This window comes from Orcinus orca, chromosome 2 (genome assembly GCF_937001465.1).
Source record: "Orcinus orca chromosome 2, mOrcOrc1.1, whole genome shotgun sequence".
Taxonomy (NCBI): domain Eukaryota; kingdom Metazoa; phylum Chordata; class Mammalia; order Artiodactyla; family Delphinidae; genus Orcinus; species Orcinus orca.
This window is the reverse complement of record NC_064560.1, coordinates 113,688,549-113,716,076: the sequence shown is the minus strand read 5'-3', so window position 1 is coordinate 113,716,076 and position 27,528 is coordinate 113,688,549. Positions and strand designations below refer to the sequence as shown.

The 27,528-nt window shown below is 38.3% G+C and overlaps 1 protein-coding gene across 2 annotated transcripts in view; it reads left to right on the top strand.

Moving 5' to 3' along the window:
* TRIM69 (tripartite motif containing 69) overlaps positions 1–27,165 on the top strand; it is a 36,997-nt gene extending 9,832 nt beyond the window's left edge. Inside the window, exons 1-6 of one of the 2 annotated variants that reach the window (XM_049705429.1) lie at positions 12,169–12,752; positions 13,588–13,683; positions 16,005–16,238; positions 17,012–17,034; positions 17,117–17,241; positions 26,569–27,165. In XM_049705429.1, coding sequence (XP_049561386.1) covers positions 12,378–12,752; positions 13,588–13,683; positions 16,005–16,238; positions 17,012–17,034; positions 17,117–17,241; positions 26,569–27,110 — 1,395 coding nt within the window. In that variant the 5' untranslated portion in view covers positions 12,169–12,377 and the 3' untranslated portion in view covers positions 27,111–27,165. Of the gene's footprint in view, positions 1–12,168; positions 12,753–13,587; positions 13,684–16,004; positions 16,239–17,011; positions 17,035–17,116; positions 17,242–26,568 lie in introns of those variants that run through there. The other variant, XM_004281257.4, reaches the window with a different exon arrangement.
* Positions 27,166–27,528: the final 363 nt, after the last annotated feature.

Here is a 27,528-nt window from a genome sequence, read left to right as displayed (position 1 = left end):
GCCGCGGAGCGGCTGGGCCCGTGAGCCATGGCTGCTGAGCCTGCACGTCTGGAGCCTGTGCTCCGCAACGGGAGAGGCCACAGCAGTGAGAGGCCCGCGGTAGACATATATACATGTAGGGGTTTAAAAACCAGAAACTGCAACAATTTTGTCTTTTATATTTACCTATGTTTACCTTTACCATTGTTCTTTATTTCTTCATGTCTTCAAGTTACTTTCTAGTGTCCTTTTATTTTAGCCTGAAGGACTCCCTTTAACATTTCTTGTAGAGCAGGTCTACTAGTGATTACCTCCATCAGTTTTTGTTTATCTCCTCTTTCATTTTTGAAGGTTAGTTTTGACGAATATAGAATTCTTAGTTAACATTTTTTTCCCTACATTTTAAATATATCATCCCACTGTCTTCTGGCTTCCATGTTTTTGAAGGAGAAATCAGCAGTATATCTTATTGAGGCTCTCTTGTACATGATGAACTGCTGCTTTTTTTTTTTTTCTGCTTTCATGATTCTCTTTGTCTTTGTCATTTGACAGTTTGACTATACTGTGTCTTGGCATGATCTCTTTGAATTTATCCTGCTTGGAGTTTGTTGAGTTCCTTGGATGTTTATAGATTCATGTCTTTCATCATATTTGGGAACTTTTCAGCCATTATTTCTTCAAATATAGTTTCCGCACATTTCTCTCTCTCCTCTCTTTCTGGGACTTCCATTATGCATATGTTGGTATGCCTGATAGTGTCCCAAAGGTCTCTTAGGCTCTGTTCATTTTGGTCATTCTTTTCTCTTTCTACTCTTCAGTGAATTTTTAATTTCAGTTATTGTACTTTTCATTTCCAAATTTTCTATTTGGTTCCTTTTCATTATTTGTCTCTTTATTGATAGTCTCTATGTGATGAGACATTGTTCTCCTGGCTTCCTGTAGTTCTTTGTCCATGGTTCCTTTAGCTGTTTAACCATATTTAAGATAGTTGATTTAAAGTCTTTGTCTAGTAAGTCCAAATCCTGGGTTTCCTTAGGGAAATTTTCTATCAATTTTTCTTCCCCTGTGAATAGGTCATACTTTCTTGTTTTTTTGCATGGCTTTTTTGTTTGAAACTGGATATTTTGAATATTATAATGCGGCAACTCTGGAAATGAAATTCTCCCTACCTGTTTTTCTTTTTCCTGCTTATTTTGGGTTGCTGTTTTTCACTTAGTGACTTTTCTAAACTATTTTCTTACAGTTTGCTATCTCTGTCATGTGTGGCCACTGAAACTTATGTTCCATTAACTTAGTGGTCAGCTAGTGTTCTGACAAAATTTGGCTCAAATGCTTGGATCCAAGAAGAGAAAAAAATAAAATAAAATTGAATCTTCCAGTCTTTACCAATTGGCTCTGTGTTGGGCACTCCTTCAACATTTAGCCAGGCCACTTACAACTCTGTCTTAGCCTTTACTTCTCACTCATGTGGAGCCTGACGGTCAGCCAGAAGTGAAAGCTTAGTGTCTTCTCAGGCATTTTCTGTACACATATCCAGACCTGGGCATGCACTTGGGCTTCTTGACTCCCCAGTACACACTGGAGCTTTTAAAAGCTCTTATGCCCCACACATCTTATTTTCTAACTTCCTTCCAAGGCTTTTTGGGCTTGTCCTATTATCCCTTCCCACAGGCTGCTGTATCCAATCCTTTTGCCTTTAAGTACATTCAGCAAAAGCCTCCCAGGAGCTGCCCCAGCCCTGGGAACTCTCTGGGTTGGACAAAACAAAGGCAAGCCCTTGTTCTGACCCTTGAGGGAGCCACCAAAGTGGAAAATACTACCACAATTCTTTGAGAATAAAGTACATATTTCCTCTGGCACTAGCAAACCGCACCAAGAGTGCAACTGCCATCTTCATGGCTGCCACCAATTTGGAGAGTGAGGGATGGTAAGTGAATGAAAACACTACAGTACATTCTTACTACAATGTGGCAGCTTCTTTCTTCCTTTAGTTTTCCCTACTTGTTTTATATATATATATATATATATTTTTTTTTTTTTTTTTTTTTTTACTAGGTCCTGGAGTTCTGCAAAGGTTGATTCTGACAGTTTTTGCAAGTTTATTAGTCGTTTTTTTGGAGTTCTCCCTTGACTTCCTCCTCTGCCATATTTAGTGAAGTCCGTACTGAACTGAAAATTTTAATCTACTGCATTTTGTACTTAAATTTAAAACTCAGAGCTTAAGCATATTTAGTACAAGTGAGGAAATAAAATGAATCAGGCAGCTGCTAAAGGCCCAATTCAATGTTCTTCTGTAGAAAAGTGTGCAATGGTTACTATTAATCAATAGGAAGAGTTGGGCTTCCCTGGTGGCGCCGTGGTTGAGAGTCTGCCTGCCGATGCAGGGGATGTGGGCTCGTGTCCCCAGTGCGGGAAGATCCCACGTGTCACAGAGTGGCTGGGCCCGTGAGCCATGGCCGCTGAGCCTGCGCGTCCGGAGCCTGTGCTCCGCAACGGGAGAGACCACAACAGTGAGAGGCCCATGTACCGCAAAAAAAAAAAAAAAAAAAGGGAAGGGTTGGGATCCTTTTTCAGTTTAATGCTTTGCGTGACCTATCAAAGCTACTCTTGTTTTATTGACTCATGTTCTTAAAGTCTATCTGAAGCCTCTGCTGGCTCTACAAATTGAAATCCCCAAAGTGTTCAGAACTACAGAGAAAGAAGGTATTTTCTTCCTGAGTTCTCTTCTCAAAATGAGGGGTGGGAAGTACTAGGTAATGATAGTGCCTGCTTGGTCCACTGAGTTTGGACTTGGACACCTGAGTCTAGGTAGAGTGAGAGCATATTTGTTGGCTCCAGAGATCAGCTTGAGAGTAAAAAAGACTGGCTTATTTAAATCACTCAGAATCTGGGTGCTAATTGGCCAGAAAAGACTCTTTCCTGCCCTTCTCTCTTCTTCCCCTTTTACTTTTTCTGTGTGTTTTTTCCCCCACAACTTGCCCTTGATTTGTGGCCCTTAGCCTTATACATAAGAGAGAGAGGTGGTCATGTAAGTGGCATAGTTAGAGTATAGCCAGGAATGCAGCATCTAAAAGAGTACTAAAGTGGGATTTCCCTGGCGGTCCAGTGGTTAAGACTCCACGTTGCCACTGCAGGGGAAGTGGGTTCGATCCCTGGTCAGGGAACTGAGATTCTACATGCTGTGTGGCATGGGCAAAAAAAAATTTTTTTTCTATTATTGTACCTTTATTTTATTTTATTTTTTCCTTTTTCTTTTTTTAACATCTTTATTGGAGTATAATTGCTTTACAATGTTGGGTTAGTTTCTGCTGTAATAACAAAGTGAATCAGCTATATGTATACATATATCCCCATATCCTGTCCCTCTTGCGTCTCCCTCCCACCCTCCCTATCCCACCCCTCTAGGTGGTCATAAAGCACCGAGCTGATCTCCCTGTGCTATGCGGCTGCTTCCCACTAGCTATCTATTTTACATTTGGTAGTATATATATGTCCATGCCACTCTCTCACTTCGTCCCAGCTTACCCTTCCCCCTCCCCATGTCCTCAAGTCCATTCTCTACGTCTGCGTCTTCATTCCTGTCCTGCTCCTAGGTTCATCAGAACCACTTTTTTTCCTTTTTTTTAGATTCCATATATATGTGTTAGCATACAGTATTTGTTTTTCTCTTTCTGACTTACTTCACTCTGTATGACAGACTCTAGGTCCATCTACCTCACCACAAATAACTCAATTTTGTTTCTTTTTATGGCTGAGTAATATTCCATTGTATATAGGTGCCACATCTTCTTTATCCATTCACCTGTAGATGGACACTTAGGTTGCTTCCACGTCCTAGCTATTGTAAATAGAGCTGCAGTGAACATTGTGGTACATGTCTCTTTTTGAATTATGGTTTTCTCAGGGTATATGCCCAGTAGTGCGATTGCTGGGTCATATGGTAGTTCTATTTTTAGTTCTTTAAGGAACCTCCATACTGTTCTCCATAGCAGCTGTATCAATTTACATTCCCACCAACAGTGCAAGAGGGTTCCCTTTTCTCCACACCCTCTCCAGCATTTATTGTTTTTTTTTAACATCTTTATTGGGGTATAATTGCTTTACAATGGTGTGTTAGTTTCTGCTTTATAACAAAGTGAATCAGTTATACATATACATATGTTCCCATATCTCTTCCCTCTTGCGTCTCCCTCCCTCCCACCCTCCCTATCCCACCCCTCCAGGCGGTCACAAAGCACCGAGCCAATATCCCTGTGCCATGCGGCTGCTTCCCACTAGCTATCTACCTTATGTTTGTTAGTGTATCTATGTCCATGCCTCGCTCTCGCCCTGTCACAGCTCACCCTTCCCCCTCCCCATATCCTCAAGTCCGTTCTCCAGTAGGTCTGTGTCTTTATTCCTGTCTTACCCCTAGGTTCTTCATGACATTTTTTTTCTTAAATTCCATATATATGTGTTAGCATACGGTATTTGTCTTTCTCTTTCTGACTTACTTCACTCTGTATGACAGACTCTAGATCTATCCACCTCATTACAAATAGCTCAATTTCGTTTCTTTTTATGGCTGAGTAATATTCCATTGTATATATGTGCCACATCTTCTTTATCCATTCATCCGTTGATGGACACTTATGTTGTTTCCATCTCCGGGCTATTGTAAATAGAGCTGCAATGAAAATTTTGGTACATGACTCTTTTTGAATTTTGGTTTTCTCAGGGTATATGCCCAGTAGTGGGTTTGCTGGGTCATATGGTAGTTCTATTTGTAGTTTTTTAAGGAAACTCCATACTGTTCTCCACAGTGGCTGAACCAATTCACATTCCCACCAGCAGTGCAAGAGTGTTCCCTTTTCTCCACACCCTCTCCAGCATTTATTGTTTCTAGATTTTTTGATGATGGCTATTCTGACTGGTGTGAGATGATATCTCATTGTAGTTTTGATTTGCATTTCTCTAATGATTAATGATGTTGAGCATTCTTTCATGTGTTTGTTGGCAGTCTGTATATCTTCTTTAGAGAAATGTCTATTTAGGTCTTCTGCCCATTTTTGGATTGGGTTGTTTGTTTTTTTGATATTGAGCTGCATGAGCTGCTTGTAAATTTGGGAGATTAATCCTTTGTCAGTTGCTTCATTTGCAAATATTTTCTCCCATTCTGAGGGTTGTCTTTTGGTCTTGTTTATGGTTTCCTTTACTGTGCAAAAGCTTTGAAGTTTCATTAGGTCCCATTTATTTTTGTTTTTATTTCCATTTCTCTAGGAGGTGGGTCAAAAAGGATCTTGCTGTGATTTATGTCATAGAGTGTTCTGCCTATGTTTTCCTCTAAGAGTTTGATAGTTTCTGGCCTTACATTTAGGTCTTTAATCCATTTTGAGCTTATTTTTGTGTATGGTGTTAAGGAGTGATCTAATCTCATACTTTTACATGTACCTGTACATTCCTGCCACCTTTATCAAAGATAAGGTGTCCATATGTGCATGGGTTTATCTCTTGGCTTTCTATCCTGTTCCATTGATCTATCTTTCTGTTTTTGTGCCAGTACCATACTGTCTTGATTACTGTAGCTTTGTAGTATACTCTGAAGTCAGGGAGCCTGATTCCTCCAGCTCTGTTTTTCGTTCTCAAGATTGCTTTGGCTATTCGGGGTCTTTTGTGTTTCTATACAAATTGTGAAATTTTTTGTTCTAGTTCTGTGAAAAATGCCAGTGGTAGTTTGATAGGGATTGCATTGAATCTGTAGATTGCTTTGGGTAGTAGATTCATTTTCACAATGTTGATTCTTCCAATCCAAGAACATGGTATATCTCTCCATCTATTTGTATCATCTTTAATTTCTTTCATCAGTGTCTTATAATTTTCTGCATACAGTCTTTTGTCTCCTTAAAAAATAAAAGTAAAAGAGTACTAAAGCTTGAAATTCTGTGATTTAAAATGTATTACTTTGAACTACCAGTTCAAGATGGCAGGCTGCACATACTGTCCACCTTCTCAAAAATCCCATACAAATTTCATAAAGTATATATATAACAAAGAATAAATCCACAACTGTGCTAGAACACAGTGAATTGCTAGGAGTGGACCAAGAACACTGGGGAATGTTTGCATGATATAAAGAAAATGGGATTTAGTGGTATAGAAACCAAACTGATAAAAAATCTGCAGCACAACTCTAGAGAAGGAGAGACTGTTGAAGTGTTAGATCCTGACAAAACACTTTAATAACTTTAAGTTCAAAGTCAGCTGTGCTTACAGTAGAATAAGGCTAAAGAAAGTTCAACTGAGTATTAATTGAGAGGTTGGCAGAGATGGACCAGTTCTTGGCTCTGTGTAAACCAGCTTTGTGTTAGCGCCAGGTACAGCTGGCAAGAGCCTCTCTCTAAACAATTCAGAATATGCTCTCAGTGTAGGAGTGAAAGCTGGAGAGAGAACAGGACAGTGTTCCTGGTAACTTCAAATTCTTACAACAGACGTGGGACCTTCACACACTGAAGGGATGTTTATCTGTTGGCACATTCCAACTGATTCATTTAAATCTACTATTGCACTAACTTCTTATATGCCAAAGAGACCCACAGAACTGCAATGTTAATAGATCTAGGCTTTCATTTATAAAATGGATATTTAAGAATCATCAGAAATTTTGAGTAATACCTGCAATATGAAAGAGAAATCTCAAGCTCACCAGCAGAACAAATAACCAGAACAAAGAAACAAGAGTTACTACCGGAAACAAAAGAGAACTAAAAAAATTTTAATCTACATCTCAATAGAGATTAAAGAGAACAACTTCATCCTGGAATATTTGAGAAAGGAATAACTAAACAACAAGAAAGCAGTCTTGGAAGTTAAAAACATGATTGCCTTCTAGCCAAAAATAGCTCTGAGAAAGGATTGAATATCAGAATGAATGCAGCCAAAACTGAATTAGTGGATTAGAATATCAAATTTAAGAATGCTTCTAGAATGTAAAGGGGTGGTGGAGGGAAAGAGAGCAAGAAGCTTTAAATAAAAATTATGAGACAAAGATGTTAGATGTAGTAGATTTAATATCCATCTAATATGAAGTCTAAAGGAAGAAAACAGAAGATAAAAAGGAAGAAATAACCAATAAAGTTAAATAAGAATTATCTGAGCTAAATAATGTTTTGATTGTTTAGGCTAAAAAGATCACTTAATACTGAGAAATACTGAAAAGCGAAATAAACTTAGAGCCATCCTGCTAAAAATTTGTGAATTTCCAAATAAAGAGAAAATCCTACAAGTTTCTAGAGGGAAATAAACTCATTCCTAAAGGAAGTGAGAATCAAACTGGCACTGGATTTCTCATCCGTAACACTAAATGCAAATAATGGAAGATGTCTATAAAGTACTCAGAGGGAAAGGTTTGGAACTGAAAGTTCTAAACCTACACAAGCTATCATTCAAATGCTAGGACAAAATAGGGTTACTACTACTGGAAGTGAAATTATTCCAATGGAATACACTCCCTATTCAGACTTTCTTTAAAAATTACTTGAAGATATACATTTTAAGTTCCATTTCTGGCAAAACTGTGAACCATTTATCCTGGAAAACCTACCACTATAGAACATCTAGAAATGCCAGTTAAGCTGTAACAAACATCCTCTGTAATGCATACTTGAGTGTAAAAGAAAGTAAAGAGAAACTCCAAAGAATACTTGGAAAGCAGTGAGATGGGCTGGAGTTACTGAGAGCGGTATCTGTACTGAGACCTTTTTGTGTATCTCAGGAAAACCCAGATTTAACCATCTTTAGACCCATATCAAGTATGTAGTTGGACCTGAGAACCTTGAATAAAGGTAAAACATTTGAAGAGCTACATCCTCAGTGAAGGAGTAGCAAAGAGAAAAAAAATAAAAAACTTAACTATCTTGATCTGGGGTCTGAGTGATAAACAAGAGTGTCCCTAGAGAATTTTTAACCACAAGCTTGCCCTCATACAGGGTTAGGCTTAAAATTTACAATCCCTTTATGATCTAGAGATTTGAAACCAATAATACTAACATAAAATAGTGGAGGCTGGTAGTAATCTGGATCTCCAAGCAGAAATAAACACAGATATTCTCTGTAGGGACTCACCTTTAATCTAGGCAAAGTATAAAATAGAAGAGATTTATAAACCAAATTACACTAAAATTAAGAACTTCTGTTCATGGGAAGACACTATAATAGGGGTGAAAAGACAAGCCATATACTGAGAGGTGGGAAAAGATATTTACAACACAACCAAAATAGAACTAGTATCTGGAATATATAGAGAACTACTCTGAATCAATAAGAGGACAAACAACTCATTAGAAAAGAATGAACAAAAGACTTAAATGGACACCACTTCTCTTAACAAAAGAGGATCCACAAATACATGAAAAAATGTTCAACTGCATTAGTAATCACAAAAATGCAAATTGAAGTTATATTGAGGTACCATTACATACCTGCTGGTTTGGCAAAAAATAGAAAATTTGACAATAATATGTGTTAGTGAGGTTATGGAACAACCAAAATTTTCATCCTCTGCTAGTAGAGTGTAAATTGCTACATTTATTTTGGCAAACAGTTTGGTATTATCTAGTAAAGGTAAAGAGTTACATATCCCATGATCTAGCAATGCTATTTCTAGGTACAGATCCTTGAGAAATGCTTACACATGTTCACAAAGAGACACAAACAAGAATGCTATTAATAGCATTGAGCATTTTTTACAGATTGAAGGTCTGTGTCAACCCTGTGCTGTGCAAGTCTATCAGTGCCATTTTTCCAAAAGCATTTGCTCACTTTGTGTCTCTGTGTCACATTTTGATAATTCTTGTAATATTTCAAACTTTCAAGTTATTATATTAATTATCTGAGGTATTATATATTATTATATTTATTATATAATTATATATTATTATTCTATTTATTATCACAGATAATGTTATCTGTGATTAGGGATCTTTGATGTTACTATTGTAATTGTTCTGAGGCCCCACAGATCACACTCACATAAAACAGGGAACTTAATCGATAAAGGTTGTTTGTGTTCTGATTGCTACACAGATAGGTCATTCCTTTGTCCTTCTCCCTTTCCCTGGGCCTCCCTATTCCCTGAGACATAACAATATTGACATTTGGCTGACTAATAACCCTACAATGACCTCTAAGTGTTCAAGTGAAAGGAAGAACCACATGTCTCTCACCTCAAATCAAAAGCTAGAAATGATTAAGCTTGGTGAGGAAGGCATGTCAAAAGCCAAGATAGGCCAAAAGCTAGGCCTCTTGTGCCAGTTAGCCAAGTTGTGAATGCAAAGAAAATGTTCTTGAAGGAAATTAAAAGTGCTACTCCAATAAGCATGTGAATAGTAAGAAAGTGAAACAGCCTTATTGCTGATAATGGAGAAAGCTTTAGTGCTCTGGATAGAAGATCAAACCAGCCACAACGTTCCCTTAAGTCAAAGCCTAATCTAGAGCAAGGCCCTAATTCTCTTCCTATGAAGGCTTAGAGAGGTGAGGAAGCTGTAGAAGAAAAGTTTGAATCTAGCCGAAGTTGATTCATGAGGTTTAAGGAACCATCTCCATAACATAAAATTCAAGGTGAAGTAGCAAGTGCTGATGTAGAAGATGCAGCAAGTTATCCACAAGATCTAGCTAAGATCATTGGTGAAGGTGACTACACTAAACAACAGATTCTCAATGTAGATAAAACAGCCTTATATTGGAAGAAGATGCCATCTAGAACTTTCATAGCTAGAGAGGAGTCGTCAATGTTTGGCTTCTAATCCTCAAAGGCCAGGCTGACTCTCTTGCTAAGGGCTAATGCAGCTGATAACTTTAAGTTGAAGCCAATGCTCATTTACCATTCTGAAAATCCTAGGACCCTTAAGATTTACATTAAATCTACTCTGCCTGTGCTCTATAAACAAAGCCTAGATGACAACACATCTGTTGACAACATGGTTTACTGAATATTTTAAGTCCACTGTTGAGACCTACTGCTCAGAAAAAGATTCCTTTCAAAATATCATTGACAATTCATCTGATCACTCAAGAACTCTGATCGAGATGTACAATAAGATTCATGCTGTTTTCATGCCTGCTAACATGACATCCATTCTGCAGCCCGTGGATCAAGGAGTAATTTCGACTTTCAAGTCTTAACCGTATAAGAAATACATTTTGTAAGGCTATAGCTGCCTTAGATAGCGATTCCTCTGATGGATCTGGGCAAAGTAGATTGAAAGCCTTCTGGAAAGGATTCACCACTTCAGATGCCATTAAGAAGATTCATGATTCATGGGAAGAGGTCAAAATATTAACATACACAGGAGTTTGGAAGAAGTTGATTCCAACCTGCATGGATGACTTTGAGGGTTTCAAAACTTCAGTGGAGGAAGTACCTGCAGATGTGGTGGAAACAGCAAGAGAACTAGAATCGGAAGTGGAGTCTGAAGATGTGACTGAATTGCTGCAATCTCATGATTAAACTTTAATAGATGAAGAGTTGCTTGTTATGGATGAGGAAAAAAGTGGTTTCTTGAGATAAAACTTACTCCTGGTGAAGACACTATAAAGAGTGTTGATATGACAACAAAGGATTTAGAATATTACATAAAATTAGTTGATAAAGCAGTGGCAAGGTTTGAGAGGATTGATTCCAATTTTGAAAGAAGTTCTACTGTGGGTAAAATGTTATCAAACAGCACTGCATGCTAAAGAGAAATCATTCATGAAAGGAAGAGTCAATCAATGCAGAAAACTTCATTGTTGTCTTATTCTAAGAAACTGCCATAGCCACCCCAGCCTTCAGCAACCACCACCCTGATCAGCTGTCAACATCAAGGCAAGACTCTCCACTAGCAAAAAGATTACCACTCGCTGAAGGCTCAGATGATGGTTAGCATATTTTAGCAATACAGTATTTTTAAATTACGGTATGTACATTTTTTAGACATTATGTTATTGCACATGTAATAGACTACAGTAATAACTTTTATATGCACTGGAAAACCAAAAATTTTGTGTTACTCACTTTACTGTGATATTCACTTTATTGTGGTGGTATGGAACCCAACCTGCAACATCTCCAAGGTATGTCTGTATATAACATTTTTTCACCAAAGAACATGAGCAGGAATGTTCTTAGCAACACTATTTATAATAGCTCCACACTGGTAATTACCTAAAAGTCTATCAACAGTAGAATGGAGAAATAAATTATGGTATATTTACACAATGGATACTATACAGCAACGAGGATGAATGGACCACAATTATATAGAATATGAATAAATCTCACAAATATAATGTTGACCAAAGAATCCAACAACAAAAGAGTATATATTGCATGGCTGCATTTATATAAAATTCAAAAACAGGCAAAACTAATGTATAGTGTTGGAAGTCAGGATGGGGGTCAACCTTGATGAGGGATAGTGACTTGAAGCAGGCATATGGGGAGCTTCTAGGATGCTGAAAATGTTTCTTGATTGGGGTGATGATTACACAGATGTGTTCATTTTGTGAAAAGTTATTGAGCTGTACACTTATGATTCTGCATTTTTCTGTATAAATGTTATTTCTGTAATGTGTTTTTTAAAAAGGATGGGTGGGACTTCCCTGGTGGTGCAGTGGTTGAGAGTCCGCCTGCCGATGCAGGGGACACGGGTTTGTGCCCTGGTCCGGGAGGATCCCACGTGCCGCGGAGCGGCTGGGCCTGTGGGCCATGGCCGCTGGGCCTGCGCGTCAGGAGCCTGTGCTCTGCAACGGGAGAGCCACAGCAGTGGGAGGCCCACGTACCGCAAAAAACAAAAACAAAAACAAAAACAAAAACAAATAAAAAGGATGGGTGGAGGGCCTGGATGATATTATAGTTGGTGATATTATGCCATTGACTGAGGAATCTGACTGATCTTCCAGTTCTTTGCATATGACTTCCAGAAAACAAAACAAAACAAAAAGGTAATAACTAGTAGAACAGAAGTTGGAAGTAAACCTTTCAACTGATACATAGAGAAAGTGGGTGGAAGAAGCGATGTACAACGAAATACATTTCTTTGATTGAGTACTCTTTCTTCTTCTGCCTTGGTTCTCTATTAAAGTTCAATAATGTTGGGAGTAGTAATAAACTATGATGTTAGATAACAATGAATTTATTGATCACTTTCAAAGAAGAGATTATGGTGCCTTTACTCAGACTGCATCAATTCTCAGCTCCTTTAGGAATAGAGCCCACTATCCTGGAATGCTGAAATGGGCAATGAGAAAGAGAAACTCATTTTAGCTGTTCTTTTCCAAAGGTATCTTCCAACCCCTCTGTCAACATTGACCCAGACAACTACGTTGAAGTGAATGATTTCATCACCCAGATACCCTCTAAAGTGCAGATACAAGATATTACTATGGAGTTACACTGCCCACTGTGTAATGATTGGTTTTGTGATCCACTGATGCTAAGCTGTGGCCACAACTTCTGTCAGTCTTGTATCCAAAACTTTTGGAAGCAGCAAGCACAAGAAACATTCTGTCCTGAGTGTAAGATGCTATGTCAATACAGCAACTGTACATTTAACCTTGTACTGGAGAAGCTGGTAGAGAAGATTAAGAAGCTACCCCTATTCAAGGGCCATCCACACTGCCCAGAGCACGGAGAGAACCTGAAACTGTTCAGTAAGCCAGACAGGAAACTGATATGCTTTCAATGCAAAGATGTTCGATTGTCTGTGGGGCAGTCTAACGAATTCCTGCAGATCTCTGATGCTGTCCGTTTCTTCATGGTGGGTGAGCCCTGGGTTTTGAGCAATCTTGAGCAATTCCTTAGGAAGGCTGGGAAAAATCTTTTGTTGGACTTCTCTCTTCCAACACCACCCCTTTATTCAGATGATTACTAGAAAGCTCAGAGTGCTCAAAAAATACAATATATCTTGCAAAGTTCTTTTTCTATAGTTGCCAATTATAGGAAAGCAGTGAAGGAGCTCTGGTCTACTCCCTCAGTCAATCAAATATTTACCCAAACCCTGCCACGACAGCATTCTACTAGACACTGTACAGAATATGGACATATAAGATACTGCTTTTGTTATAAAAGTCTTGAAATTTAGTCCAGTTTAAAATGAATAAAACAACCAAAGCAATATAAGATAGTCTACTGTTGTGAGCTAAATTTTTGTCACATTTGTAATTCACAAATATTTAGAATTTCAGAAGAGATTAGAGAAAACTGAAATAGTCAGGGGAGGCATGGTGAAAGAAAGCTTGAACTGGAAAATTATTTGAATTTGGATGGGCAGAAGGAAGAAATGAGTGTTTTAAGTGAGAACAATGCAAGTAAAAGTATAGAGAGTGAGAACAATGTAACTAGAGCAGAAAATATATAGAGCTCTGTTATCTTCTTCAAACCCCTGAAGTTAGCTAATAAGAGGATAAAACTAAGTTTTTCTGCTGCTTGTAATTTTCTTCACAATTTTTGGAAGAGACAGGAATTACGATACAGGCTAAAGGAGACTTTTGTAACAAGAGCTTGCTTTTTTTACCCCTGACACCCTGGGGCTTTGGGGGAGATGGCCCTTTATCTCTCAATTACCTTGTGTTAATTCTACATGGTATTCCCAGGAGGAGCTTACTATCCATCAGGGTCAACTGGAGGCAACCCTGAAGGAACTTCAGTCCCTGAGGAACATGCAGAAAGATGCTATTGCTGCTCACAAGGTGAGGAGCAGGGTAGAGGGGTTATGAGATACAACCGGAATATACCCTCCTTGTAACTTCAGCTATGTGAGTGGAAAGGTACCTTTACATACCAGGCACCTTTGAACCCAGGTCTCTCAGATTGCTGGCTTTTCTCATCTGATTTGATCTTTCCTAGCTTCCCTAAAACTAAATAAAACTATTGCTTATACTTTCAACTTCACAGGAGGTTAATGGTTAGAGACTTGGCAAATCAGTTCCTAGGTTGGGGGAATAAACTGGGAGTTCTGTTTCTTCATTAATTATTCTGTAGAGGGGTGTCTTCTCTGGCATTTGGCATCTGGAAGAAGAAATATGTACAATGAGGGAAAGAAGAAGGATAGATGGAAATGATGTCTCAAGAGAATCTTGTTCTTGTTGTAAGAGTTCCTAGTTCAGCTATTACAGTCAACATCATTCATTCAACAAATATTTATTGAGTGGGTCAGGTATTATACTAGACACTATATTCCTACCATGGTGGGAGATAGATGTTAATTAAACAATCCCACCAATAACAATAAAACAACAACTGTGGTAACTACTATAAATGAAAATATAGGGTATATTAGAGCATATAAATGGAGAACCTAATCTAGACTGGGTGTTCTTTGAAGAAGCCACTTATTAAAAATTGAGAATTGAAAGGATAAGTGTTATCCTTAGCCAAGTGAACTGGGTCAGGTGAATATGAAGGAAATTGCCTGGAAAATGTTCTGTGAAGAGGAAAGAGCATACGGAAAAGTTCTGAGACAGGAAGTTAGTTGTTATGTTAAACAGAGAGAAGGCCAATTAAGCTGGATCATGGTAAGCAAGATGAGACTGAAAAGGCAGATATGGGGCCAATCATGTAGGCCCTTGTAGATAATGTTAGGAATTTTGAACTTCATCCAGGGAATAATGAGAAGTCATTAAAGGGTTTAAATAGGACATGGCTTCATCTCATTTGGAAAGCATCAGTCTGGTGGCTATGTGGACTATGGATTGGAGAAAGACAATGACAAGGATAATGGTTAGCAGAGGGCTGCGGCAGTGATCCCAGAGAATGATGATGGCTTGGACTAGAAAGGCAGTAGAGATCAAAAGAAATAAATAGCTTCAGCATATGCTTTGGAAATAAAAATTACCTGCATGTGGGGATTGATTAGATGTGAGAGGTGAGTGATGATATCAAACAGACAGTTGGATATAGGAATCTGGAGCTCAGAAGTTGCACTAGGATGAAAATAAGAAGTCAGCATATAGATTGTATTTAAAGTTGTGAAAGGAGAGGCTATTACCTAGAAAGAGAGTGTAGAATGAGAAGGGGAAAGAGCCCCAGGAAGAATATCAAGTAATCTAATATTTAGAGCTTGGTTAGAGGAGACAGAACCAACAAATAAGACTGAGAGATAGTGGTGAAATAGGTAAAAGGAAAAATGGAAAAGTCTGACCTAGAGGACAGGGAGAGTTAAGACTATTTTAAGAGTGCAATTATAATGACTGACCATAGAATGTAAGCTGGATAATAGGGGACACGAAGAGAGAGAAGTTGATGAATGGAAATGAAGGGGTCAATAAACAGGATGTTTCAATGAGACCCAATAATTGTTGCAATAGGGGTTCCTGAGTAACTGAGCATAAAAAGTAATTTTAGAGATGGTACAATTGCTGGGGATGATAAAATCCTCAATGTGACTAAAAGAACGAGTAGATAAAGGTAAAAATCACTAGAAATGATGATGAGGAACTGAGAAGCCAGGATGTCAGATGGCGTACCCATGAGGATGTTGAGGTCATCTAAGAAAAGAGATGCCAGTGTAGCAGTTATCAATTTCAGTGCTTCAGACATTGCCCATCTCTTGCTTTTTCTATATTGTCCTGGCAGCAGGAATGGCATCTCCCCTAGTTCTCATTTCTTAAAAAAGGACAGTTCTTCCAGCCTCATATGGACCCAGTCTAACAGAATCACTTGGTAGATACTGGTTTGTGCTTCTGGATAAAAGGGAATTATCATTCATTTAAAAATGTTTGATTAACCCCATGGTCTTATTTAATATGGCATTGGTTACCACCTCAGTACTGTAATAGGAACCTAGGATGACTTTTGACTATTTCGTGCTGAACTATTAAACTAGCTGGGAAAGACAGAGTAAGTCTCCCAAAGGGCTCCTTTTCGTACAGTTGAATGTTGATAGTCAGCCATTTGCATGCATTTTTCTGTTATAATGTTTCCCAAGTTGTATGAGTGTTAGTGGTGTGGGCCCCCATCCTCAAGTGTCAATCTCAATAACTACCATCGTGATGATCATGGAGTTTTCCAGGAAAACAAGCTACATCTGCAGCAACACATCTCCTCAGAGTTTCTAAAGCTGCATCAGTTCCTGCACAGCAAAGAAAAGGACGCTTTAAATGAGCTCCGAGAAGAGGGGAAAGCCTTGAATGAGGAGATGGAGCTGAATCTGAGCCACATTCAAGAACAGTGCCTCCTAGCCAGGGAGATGTTGGTGAGCATCCAGGCACGGATGGAACAGCAGAACTCCTTCGACTTTCTCAAAGTGAGACTCCATACCAACATGACTATGGGTACAATAGAGGGGGAAAGAGGGTTGGAAACGGTGTAGAAGCAGATTTTCCCCTCCAGGAGGGTAAAAAAACTGCTGTAGTGCTTTTAAGATTCCTTGGGAGAAAAGCAGGAGGCTGCTTTTACCTTATACTCAGTTGAAAGCTTTACTTTCACACTCCTAGAAAAGAAGATAATAAATGCCATTAAAACAGCATGTTTTAATATTTCTCCATAAAGAAATTTGAAGCTTTATTTCTCAAAAGTAAGAATGTTGCCAAAAAGTTGTATCTTTTACTGGCTCTCAGCAATCATAAATTGACCTGTTTGAAAAGCTTTTGGTCAATTTTTGCTTCCTCACGCTTCACCTCTAAAGTGGCATTGGTTACTACCTCAGTGATCAGAAGCTTGATTAGCCAGAGTAAGGAAAAGTGGCCTTGGGGTTGGAATACCTACTGTGTTTTTCTCCTGAGACTATGTGGCAGTGTAGGCAAAAATAGCTTAACCTTAATTTCTTTCTTGTTCCCTGTAAAAGGGAACTCTAGAAAATCAGAGCAAAGTAAGCCAGTTTATCCTGGGATAGATGAAGGATGAAGATCAGAAAAGGCATATGGAGGATGAGAGGAGTTGGTGGCAATGGGATGGGGACCATCTGCATAGGATCACAGTTTTGACCATCAAATTCTGGTGGTGGCCAGTATGACCAAAGAAATTTCTGGAGCTGATGAACAGGCATCTAACCTTTCTATTTCTCCTTTCCTCTCCTAGGACATCACACCTCTCTTGGATAGGTAAGTGTTTCCCTGTGGTATTAATACCCTTCCTTCAGTCCCTGGAGGATGTCTAAGAATAAATGATTTATGTCCCCTGCAGCTTGGAGCAAGGAATGAGGGTGCTGACACCCAGAGAGCTTATCTCCAGAAAGCTGAACCCAGGCCTGTTCAAAGGTCCCATCCAGTATATGATGTGGAGGGAAATGCAGTCCACTCTTTCTCCAGGTATCAGTGGGTAGTAGTTATTTGTTCCTGGGGCTCCCACTTTATGTTTCATCTGTGGGATGTCTTCTGTGGCCCTAAATAGTACATTAGAGTCTGGACAGAGGGAGGGGTGAAGTTTAGCCAAAAGAAGGCTAGTTGGTACGACTGAATTTCTTCTCTTACCGTCATCTAAGAATTTATGACTCTGTACTGGTAAACAGAGTCTGATGTCCGAATTACTTCTCAGCCTACCATTTTGTTTGACTGTTCTATCAAATGTGACAACCAATATTTTAATGTTTTTCTAAAACCGTTATGTAACTCCCTGAGGCATCTCTGCCCTGGAGGAGGAGGTTACTGTACATACTCATCGTGTGTATGAATACAGTTCCTCTTGTGCTTGACGTTTATAACATGGAGTTATCTCATCTTAGGAGACTGTTTAGAGATCTATAAAAATCATTACAGAAATAAAGCTCTAAATAAAGTTTTTTATAGACTTCATATAGACTCATTATTATTTGTAGTTACTGATTTAATGAAAATCACAAATCTATCCCTGTTAATTTTTCCAGGTAACTGACACTGAAAAAAAAACAGTACTGAGGTAAAATTAACACAGAATAAAATTCACCAATTGTAAAGTACAATTTGATGAGTGTGACAAATGTATACACTTATGTAAACATCTCCAAAATCAAGATATAGAAAATTTCTGTCATCCCAGAAAGTTCCCGCATACCCCTTTGCAGTCAATCCTTTTCTTCTAGCCTCAGCCACTGACACTCACTGATCTACTTTATTTCACTTTAGTTGTCTTTTCTAAAATCTCATATAAGTGGAACCATACATTATGTAGTCTTTTCTGTTTGGCTTTTTTCACTTAGCAAAATGCTTTTTGAGATTCACCTATGTTGTTGCATGTATCAATCACTGTATTTTATGGATACATCACAATTTGCTTATTCATTCACCAACTGATGGACGTTTGGGTAGTTTCTAGTTTATGGCTAGTACGAATAAACTTGCCTGAACATTTGTTTACAAATCTTTGTGTTTTCATTTCTTTAGGGTAAATATCTCGTGATGGGATTGCTAGGTTGTATGTTAGGTATATGCTTAACTATAAGAAACTATCACATTTTTTTTCTTAAGTGGTGGTACCGTCTTAATTCCCACCTCCAGTGAATGAGAGTCCTGTTTTCTCCAAATCCTTGCTAAAACTTGATAATGTCGATCTTTTTGATTTTTTTAACTCCATCAAAAAAGATATTTTAGGGGGCTTCCTTGGTGGCGCAGTGGTTGAGAGTCCGCCTGCCGATGCAGGGGACACGGGAGACGGGTTCGTGCCCCGGTCTGGGAAGATCCCACATGCCGTGGAGCGGCTGGGCCCGTAAGCCATGGCCGCTGAGCCTGGGCGTCCAGAGCCTGTGCTCCGCAACGGGAGAGGCCACAACAGTGAGAGGCCCACGTACCGCAAAAAAAAAAAAAAAAAAAAAGATATTTTATTAAAGTTCCCAAAACAAATTTGAGAAGTTACGCTGCGTTTAAATTGAAAAAGGCCAAGTTAAAATATGGAAATAAAGTTTTCATTTGGTGGAAGCTGAAACTAATGTATACATTCTAATCAAAGATCTATCCCATGTGACATTTTTTGTTTTTAAGAGTCTACCAGGCCAAACCCTTCACTGCCTTTACTGCCTTTGCTTTGCTTTCCCCCTTTCTTTCTTTCGCTTTGCCTTCAGCTTCTTTTTTTTCCCTCCCTTTGACCTCTGGTTCATCCATATGGAGTACTGTCCACGCTGATCTAGAAGACTCTTTTTGTTTCTCTTAATATCAATCTCCATTTTTATGTCACTTTTTTCATCTTTCACTACATATTGGGTTTTCTCTTGACAATGTTTGGATACCACCACAGTTTTATTTTACCTTATTTTTTTGAAAGATATATTCCCTCATATAGAATTCTGGGTTAATGGACTTCTTTTCACTAATATAAAAAGTCACTCCATTGTTTTCTTACTTGTATAGTTTCTGATGAGATGTCTATTATCATTTTTATATTCATTTCTCTGTATGTACTATCTCTTTTCTCCTTGTAAGATTTACTTTTTTTGTCACTTGTTTCCACCAGTTTGATTATGCTGGATCTTGGTGTGTTTTCTTTTTATTTATTTAGTTTGTGGTTCATTGAGTTTCTTGGATCAATGGGTTTATTGTTTTCACCAAGTTTGGGAAAATGTCAGCTATTATTTCTTCAAGAGCTTTTTTTACCTATCCACCTTTTCTTCTCTTCTTCTGGAACTCTAATTTTACATATGTCAGACCACCTAAAATTGTCTCACTTGTCATTGATGTTCAGCATTTTTTAGCCTTTTTTCTTTCTGTGCTTCATTTTGAATAGCTTCTCTTGCTATTCACGTTCTCTCATTTTTTTTTTTTTTTTTTTTCTGCGGTACGCGGGCCTCTCACTGCTGTGGCCTCTCCCGTTGCAGAGCACAGGCTCCGGACGCGCAGGCTCAGCGGCCATGGCTCACGGGCCCAGCCGCTCTGCGGCATTTGGGATCTTCCCAGACGGGGGCACAAACCCGTGTCCCCTGCATCGGCAGGCGGACTCTCAACCACTGAGCCACCAGGGAAGCCCAGTTCTCTCATCTTTTCACCTGCACTGTCTAATCTTCTGTTAATCCTGTTCAAGGTGTTTTTCATTTCAGATACATTTCATTTCTTCAAAAAGTTGGGTCTTTTTATATCTTCAGTTTCTCTCCATACCATGTTATTGTTTCGTCTACATTCTCATGCAAATAGAAGATATATATAAAATAGCTGTTTTAATGTCTTTGCTAATTCCACCACTATTGTAATTTCTAACATGTTGTTATTGCGTGAGTTTTCTTGAGACTGTAGGTCATATTTTCCTGCTGCTTTGCATGGCTGGTATTTTTTTAAATTTTTAATTGACTTAATTTTTTTAGAATACTTTTAGATTTACAGAAAAATTGAAAAGATAGTACAGAGAGTTCTTGTATACCTCATTCCTAGTTTATATTATTATTATCTTATATTTAGTGTGATACATGATTTATAATTAATGAATCAATACTAATACATTACTATTAACTAAAGTCAATAGTTTCTTTAGATTTCCTTCTTTTTTTACCTAATGTCATTTTCCTATTCCAGGATCCCATCTAAGGTTTCACATTACATTTAGTTGTCATGTTTCTTTAAGCTCTTCTTGGCTGTGACAGTTTCTCAGACTTTCCTTGTTTTTTGATGACTTTGACAGTTTTGGGGAATACTGGTCATGTATTTCGTAGGATGCCACATTATTGCAATTTGTCTGATGATTTTCTCATGATAAGACCAGGGTTATGAGTTATTGCGAGGAAAACCACAGAGTTAAAGTGCCATTTTCATCACATCATATCAAGCATACATACTGTCAACATAATCAACGACTGCTGATGTTGGCTTTAATCACCTAGCTGAGGTAGTGTTTGTCAAGTTTCTCCACTGTAAAGTTATTCCCCTCTCCCTTTTCCATACTGTATACTTTGGAAGCAAGTTACTATGTGTAGCCCACACTTAAGGAGTAGGTAGTTATGCTCCCTCCTCCTTGAGAGTGGAGTATCTACATAAATTATTTGGAATTTTGCATGAGAGATTTGTCTCTTCTGGCTGTCAAACATGATCAGTTTTACATTGCTATTTGCTGAATTTTGTTGTAATCCTTTAAGCTCTATGGATTTAACTTTGGCATTTAGTGAAGTTATTTGAAATAACTTTGTTCCTTTTGACACTTTAAGCTTTGCTGAGCCTTTAAGCTTTGTGAGAGTGGTTCAAGAGCAGCCTTTAATCTAGGGTTAACTTTGGCAATTTTCTAAGGTATTAACCTTCTGAGTACTCTGTCTGATGTTCTACATACTATAACATTTTTCCATTCTGGCTGACAGGATTGAAAACTATTCCCAGTCTTGTGTGAGCTCTAGAAATTATTAGGCCTACTGCTTTCTGGAGATTTCCTCTCTGGACTTAGTGAGTTTCACCGCATGCATGTGGCAATATTCAGCCACAGCCTTGAGGGAATCCCTTTGTAGATGTTTGAAAGTCTATGTACAGCTCCCTCCTCTGTGTTACTCTACCCTGCAAATTCTAGCTGTCTCAGGATCACAGTGTTTTTCTTCTTGTATTCTTTGCCTGTAAAATCAAATTTCACTTTTAGCAATCATTTAAAGCACAAACTGATTTTTTTCTTTTTGGTACAACTTTACATTTAAGAAAATCAAATGGGATTTATTTAATAGATGGCTATTTTAATAATAATGTACCATGGTCAAACGCTGGTAAAATATACTTTATACTTCTTATTTCTAGGCCTTTGCTTATTCTGCAGATTCATATTTTCTTCTTTCCTGCCTTATAAATGAGGCTGTTGCTTTAGGGTAGGGGCTGATACTTTTTCTGTAAAGGGTCAAACAGTAAATATTTTAGGCTTTTTGGGCTGTTTGGTCTTTGTTGAAAGTACTTAACTATGCCATTGCAGTGAAAAAGCAACCATGGACAATATGGCTTTTCATGTATTCCAGGGTAGGGAATTGTTTAACTTAAAATATTTTAATATATTTCCTTTAGTTTTGTGTGTATTAGTAAAATATCACCAAAGTTCACTCATTCGTTCAACACACTCTTCTAGAGGGCCTACTACATGCTAAGCATTAAGTTGGGCTCCAAGGATATGGAAATAAAAGACAGTTTCTGCTCCTCAGGAAAGGCTAGAAGACCAAGTTAGAGTCTATAGCAACCCTCTAGGTGAAACATTATTAAGATGTAAGCCAGAGGCATGGGAATGGGAATGGAAAATAAAGAATAGATTCTGGAGACAGAATTCCTGGAGCTGAAATATACAGGACAGTAACTGGTGGTAAGAGATAGAGAAAGGTGATGTCAAGGATGGAAATAAAGGAGATGCAGATTTTGGAGGGTGCTGATGAGTTCAGTTTTGGCCATGTTGTGTTGACCTACAGGACAACTAAGTGAATATATTCAAATGGGTAATTATTCTAACTGGAGCTTAGGAGAGAGGCCAGAGCTGGAATAATCAATATAGAGTGGGGGTAGCTGAAGCTATTCATGTAAATGAGATTTCCTAAGGAAACTGAGAACATACAGTCAAAGAGAGAGCATGTTATAGAGAATAACAACAGATGAAGGTCAATGAAGCCTCAGAAGAGACTGAGGAATTCTGGCAACAGAAATAAAAGAAAAACCAGGAAATGAAGTCCACATGGAATCTAAAACAAAGAGACTGTCAAAGAGAAGGGAATGATCATTCACGCCAAATGCGAAGATCAATTTAGAAAATGACTGGAAAAGAGATATTTTAAACCACAACTGGTGACTTTGGCAAGGCCAATTTCAAAAGAGTGGAATGAGTAGAAGTTATTGTGTAGGGTTCAGGAGTAATTTGGAATGAGGCAGTAATGAAGTGAATAGATCACTCATTTGAGAAGTTTCACTAAGAAGGGAAGATGTATGAATGGAAAACATGCTGAAGGGAAGTAGCCTGTAGAAGGGCAGAAATCAACAGTATAAGAAAGGGAATAATTGGTGGAAGTAGGGAAGAGTGAGAGCTACAGCAGAGAGAGGTATTGACTTTCCACAGTTTCCTCTGAAACTGGAAAGGAGATAAAGATGGTAGAAGTGAACAATTCTGTGGGGTGGGGTTTGCAGTATGAGTGGGAAGAATTGAGGGATTCCTATAAGATGTACTGTAGCTTCTCTGTGAAACAGGAGATGAAGTCTTCTGCCTGGGAGTGAGAAGGGAAGTGGTGGAATAGGGGTTTGAGGTGGGAGTTGAAGGTTTGAAATTGCTGTTGTGAGGAACTGGAGAGGATCTGATTTGGGAAATATAAGAGTTCTGGGCAGTGCTGATGGCCAAGCATAGAGTGGAAATAATGAATTTGTAGTGGTACCTGTATGCACAATTTTGTGATTTTCCTCCTGCAATGGTCAGGAATTGGGGTGTTAATTTGAATAGTTGAATAAATCCAAGGTTAGAGAGTTGCATGGCAGATGCTGCAGAAATAGCATAAGAGGATAAAAGTGTTGAGGCTATTGACAACAAAGCTATCACTGCTAACTGTTTAGGGAAGGATTTTAAGCCAGGAAGGAAAGAGAGATAATAAGAGAGATAGGGGACCAGAGATGTTAATGAAGTCAAGTAATGGTTGTAGGGAGAGATGAGAGTGAGAAAGCTCAAAAAATAAAGAGTATGGCATATCTGAATTGAAGATTTTAGAGAATGAATAGTTCCTGATGACTACAAGATCCAGAATATAGTCATTGATATGCACAGCTTGGATGTAATGGAGTCAAAAGTCACCAGCAGTAAAGTCAAGGACATGCAAGAATAGAAGAGTAGCTGTATATAAAAGATAGTAAAATCACTTGAGATGATGGGCTGGATTTGGGGTAGAGAAGTAAGGTTAACCCAAAGTGCAGGGGGTATAACCAGGAACTTTGTACATAATAGCATCAAATAGAGATAGAGGGAAATATGAAATGGAATGACAAGAGTCTCAAATGAAGAGTGATGTTTTTACATGAGGATGAGGAGTAGAGTATGGGTCTGGAAGTAGCAGTGGTGGCAACCTGATCTCTGGCATCTGAATTTAGAAAATGAATAGTCTCATGAACTTCTGGAAGCTGTTTTTTAGTTAGTTTGTTTTTTGGAAGAACCAGCCAGATTTATGTTAAATTAAGGAGGTGATGAGAGAATTCTGTAAACTGAGGATACAGGAGAGATAATTAGGGAGGTAGTTCTAAAGGGCAGAGTGGAAAGGGTTGGGTGGGAACAGTGGAAGGATGGGTGAAGGCAGAGGAGGTAAAGAACAGAAGAGTGGGGATAAAAGTACAGTAGAGAATAAATCATTAGAGGAGTCTACATTCTGGGCATTTATGCCAAGGATAACAGGAAATATGAAGCATGGTGAAATTAATTAGTGTCAAGGTTTCAAATGGAACTCTAATTGAAGTTCGTTTATTTGTTTAACAAATAGTTACTTGAATACCTAGGAACAGTTCCAAATTTTGAAGATATATGAGGAAACAAAACAGATATGGTCCCTGCCCTTCTAGAGACTACACTCCAGTGGAAGAGACAATGAACAAGTAAATAATTTCACATAGTGATAACTACTGTGAAGAAAACAAAGCATGGTATACTCAGTAAATAATTATTCATGAGAGAAAATAAAGCAGGATAAGAGTACAAACAGTGATAGACAGATGAACATGCTATTTTAGATAGAATGGCCAGAGAAAACCTCTCTGAGCAAACAGTCCCCTCTCCCTATGTTTTACTGTGGACATTTCTAAACATACTGAAAAGTTTAAAGACTTTTACAATGAACACTCCTACACCTACCTAGATTCTATCATTAACGTTTTATTGAACTTGCATGAATAAAGTCCTGAATGATGTGAAGGAATGAACATATGGGGAAAGAGTGTTTAGGGACAAGGAAAGAAAAGTGTAAAGTCTCTGAAGTAGGAATGAGCTTAGTATGTTCAAGGAACAGCCAAAAGGCAAAGGTGGTTGGACCAAACTAAATGGGGTGAGGGGGTGGTAAGTGGTGGGAAATGAGGTCAGAGAAGTGGGTAAATCATGTATGTCTTGTTTGCTCTGTAAGGACTCTGGATTTTACCTTGGGTGATGGGAAGCATAAGTGCATTTTGAGTAGGAGAACTGGATGATCTCATTCATGTTATGGGCAGAATAGGCTGCAGATAGGCAAGAGTGGAAACAGAACAGTTAAAAAGCTATTGCAGTAGTTCGAAGCCAGTGGTATTTGTGGAAGTTATCTGTCTATATATTCTGAGTAGGCTCAGAATATATTTTAAATGTGGAGCTGACAGAACTTACTGTTGGATTGAACATGGCATAAGAAGAAAAGCAGGGATGCAAAGCTGACTCCTAGGAATCCTCAAAACCAAGGCCGGCTGAGCTAGCTGGAGGTGTCAGAGGTTTGGTGATGAGAGCAGACTCTGGTTCTTAAAAGGTTGTCAGGAATTCTTTATGATACCTCCAAAGAAATCCTAGTTCTCATACTGGAAAAAGTAACAACCCAAAGTGGATGAGGATCTGTGTGAGAGAGAAGATTCAGCCTATATGGGAACTTTTCAGGATTCTTCAAAGCCTCTTGTTAGAAAGAAAAAATCCTTGGGATGATGGAAAAGATTCAAGCTTTTCTGAGAAGAGAGAGATAGACTGGATTGATCTTCCTTCCAAGTATAAGTAAATCCATTAACAACAAATGTATGCATATTTGTATCTGTGTCCATGATGTGAACATACAATAGTTTTTGTGTTTCCTGTATCAAATTTTGTGCCAAGGTTCAATTACCTCACATCTAGTATTTGTGTCACCTTCTTGCTGATATGCTTCCAATCTCTCTTCATTTAGAAATTCTTTTTTATACTGCTGTCCATTGATTTGTCTAAACCAATACTTCTCAAATTACCTGTGATAAAGGATCAGTTTTTAAAACTGATTATGTTTGTAGAATACGATATAAATTATTTGAAAAAGTGGAATTAAAATAACAAAGATTACAAAGTGCAAGCCCAGTTTTTTTAACAAAATCAACTGACAAAATTACTCTGTCAGAATTCTATGAAAGTTTCCAAGAGCTTACTCTCAATTCTGTACTATCCTGTCACAGACTGGCAACTACACAGTTTGTGAACCACATTCTGATTATCAGTGGCATCAACCATTCCAGACCTCAAAAGTTCCAGTGTCTATTAAACCAAATGTAAACTTATCACCATTGTCCTCTAAATTCTGTGCCAGTTAGCTCAGTCTCACCTGCTTCTAACGGGCAAGCCCTTATCTTCTCTCTCATGCAAGCTACAGTTTTTAACTCATTCCTTTTTTGCCTTTTTTTACCCAAAGCATCCTGATACATCTCATAGATGTTACATCAAAACTAAAATGCTTATTGCCCTTAGAAAGCTTTCCTAGGACCCACTTACCTAATCTTTACCCTTTCAGCATTTGTATTTTCTTATATTTATTAGTACAGATTTATCTTATTTGCATTTTTTATTAGAGTATAATAATTGCTTCAGAGTAAAGTCTGATTTTTACCACAAATATAAAAATGTCTAGAATATAGCCACATGGATATCAAAACAATATAAAGTATATAAGTAATTACCTGCCTGTCTAAGAGTATATGGCATGGGGAGATAAAGCACTGGTGTCTATGTGAATACTATCAATGGGAACCTGCATTCATCCCTTTTCCCCCATGCCCTGCTTTCTCTTGTTTTCTTACTAGGCCTATCTCCGTTAACTCTGGACCCTAAAACTGCTCACCCAAATCTAGTGCTCTCCAAAAACCAAACCAGTGTGTGGCATGGTGACATGAAGCAGGTAATGCCTGATGATCCAGAGAGGTTTGACTCAAGTGTGGCTGTGCTGGGCTCAAAAGGCTTCACATCTGGAAGGTGGTACTGGGAAGTAGAAGTAGCAAAGAAGACAAAATGGACAGTTGGAGTCGTCAGAGAATCCATCCTTCGGAAGGGCAGCTGTCCTCTAACTCCTGAGCAAGGATTCTGGCTTTTAAGACTAAGGAACCAAACTGATCTAAAGGCTCTGGATTTGCCTTCCTGTAGTATGAAACTGACTAACAATCTCAACAAGGTGGGCATATACCTGGATTATGAGGGAGGGCAGGTATCTTTCTACAATGCTAAAACTATGACCCACATTTACACCTTCAGTAGCACCTTCATGGAGAAACTTTATCCCTACTTCTGCCCTTGCCTTAATGATGGTGGAGAGAATAAAGAACCATTGCATATCTTACATCCACAGTAATTTGTCATACTATTGTATAAATTCAGAGCATTATTAAAGAGGTATTGAAATAGTTTACCAGTCTCACTGGTTTCTCTTCCCAATTTATGGGGAACTCTGGAATAATGAAAAGAGGAATCACAAATTGAATTCTGTTCTCACTGTTCTAAGTGGATTTCACTGGAGCTTTTCAAGCTGTCATTCTAACTCTCTGGGGTCTACTATGACACAGGAGCCATTCTCATGAGCATGATCATCATCCTATTATAACTGGAGCAAAATGCAACTTGAGTTTGTGATGCTCAGGAACCCTTTTCAAACGTGCTCAGAAATTCTATCATACTGTCCTTATTCTCCAACATAATGACTCCATAGATTAATTTTTAGATGTGTGCTCTTCTTCCTATTTAATTATCTTTTAATATACATTTTGCAACAC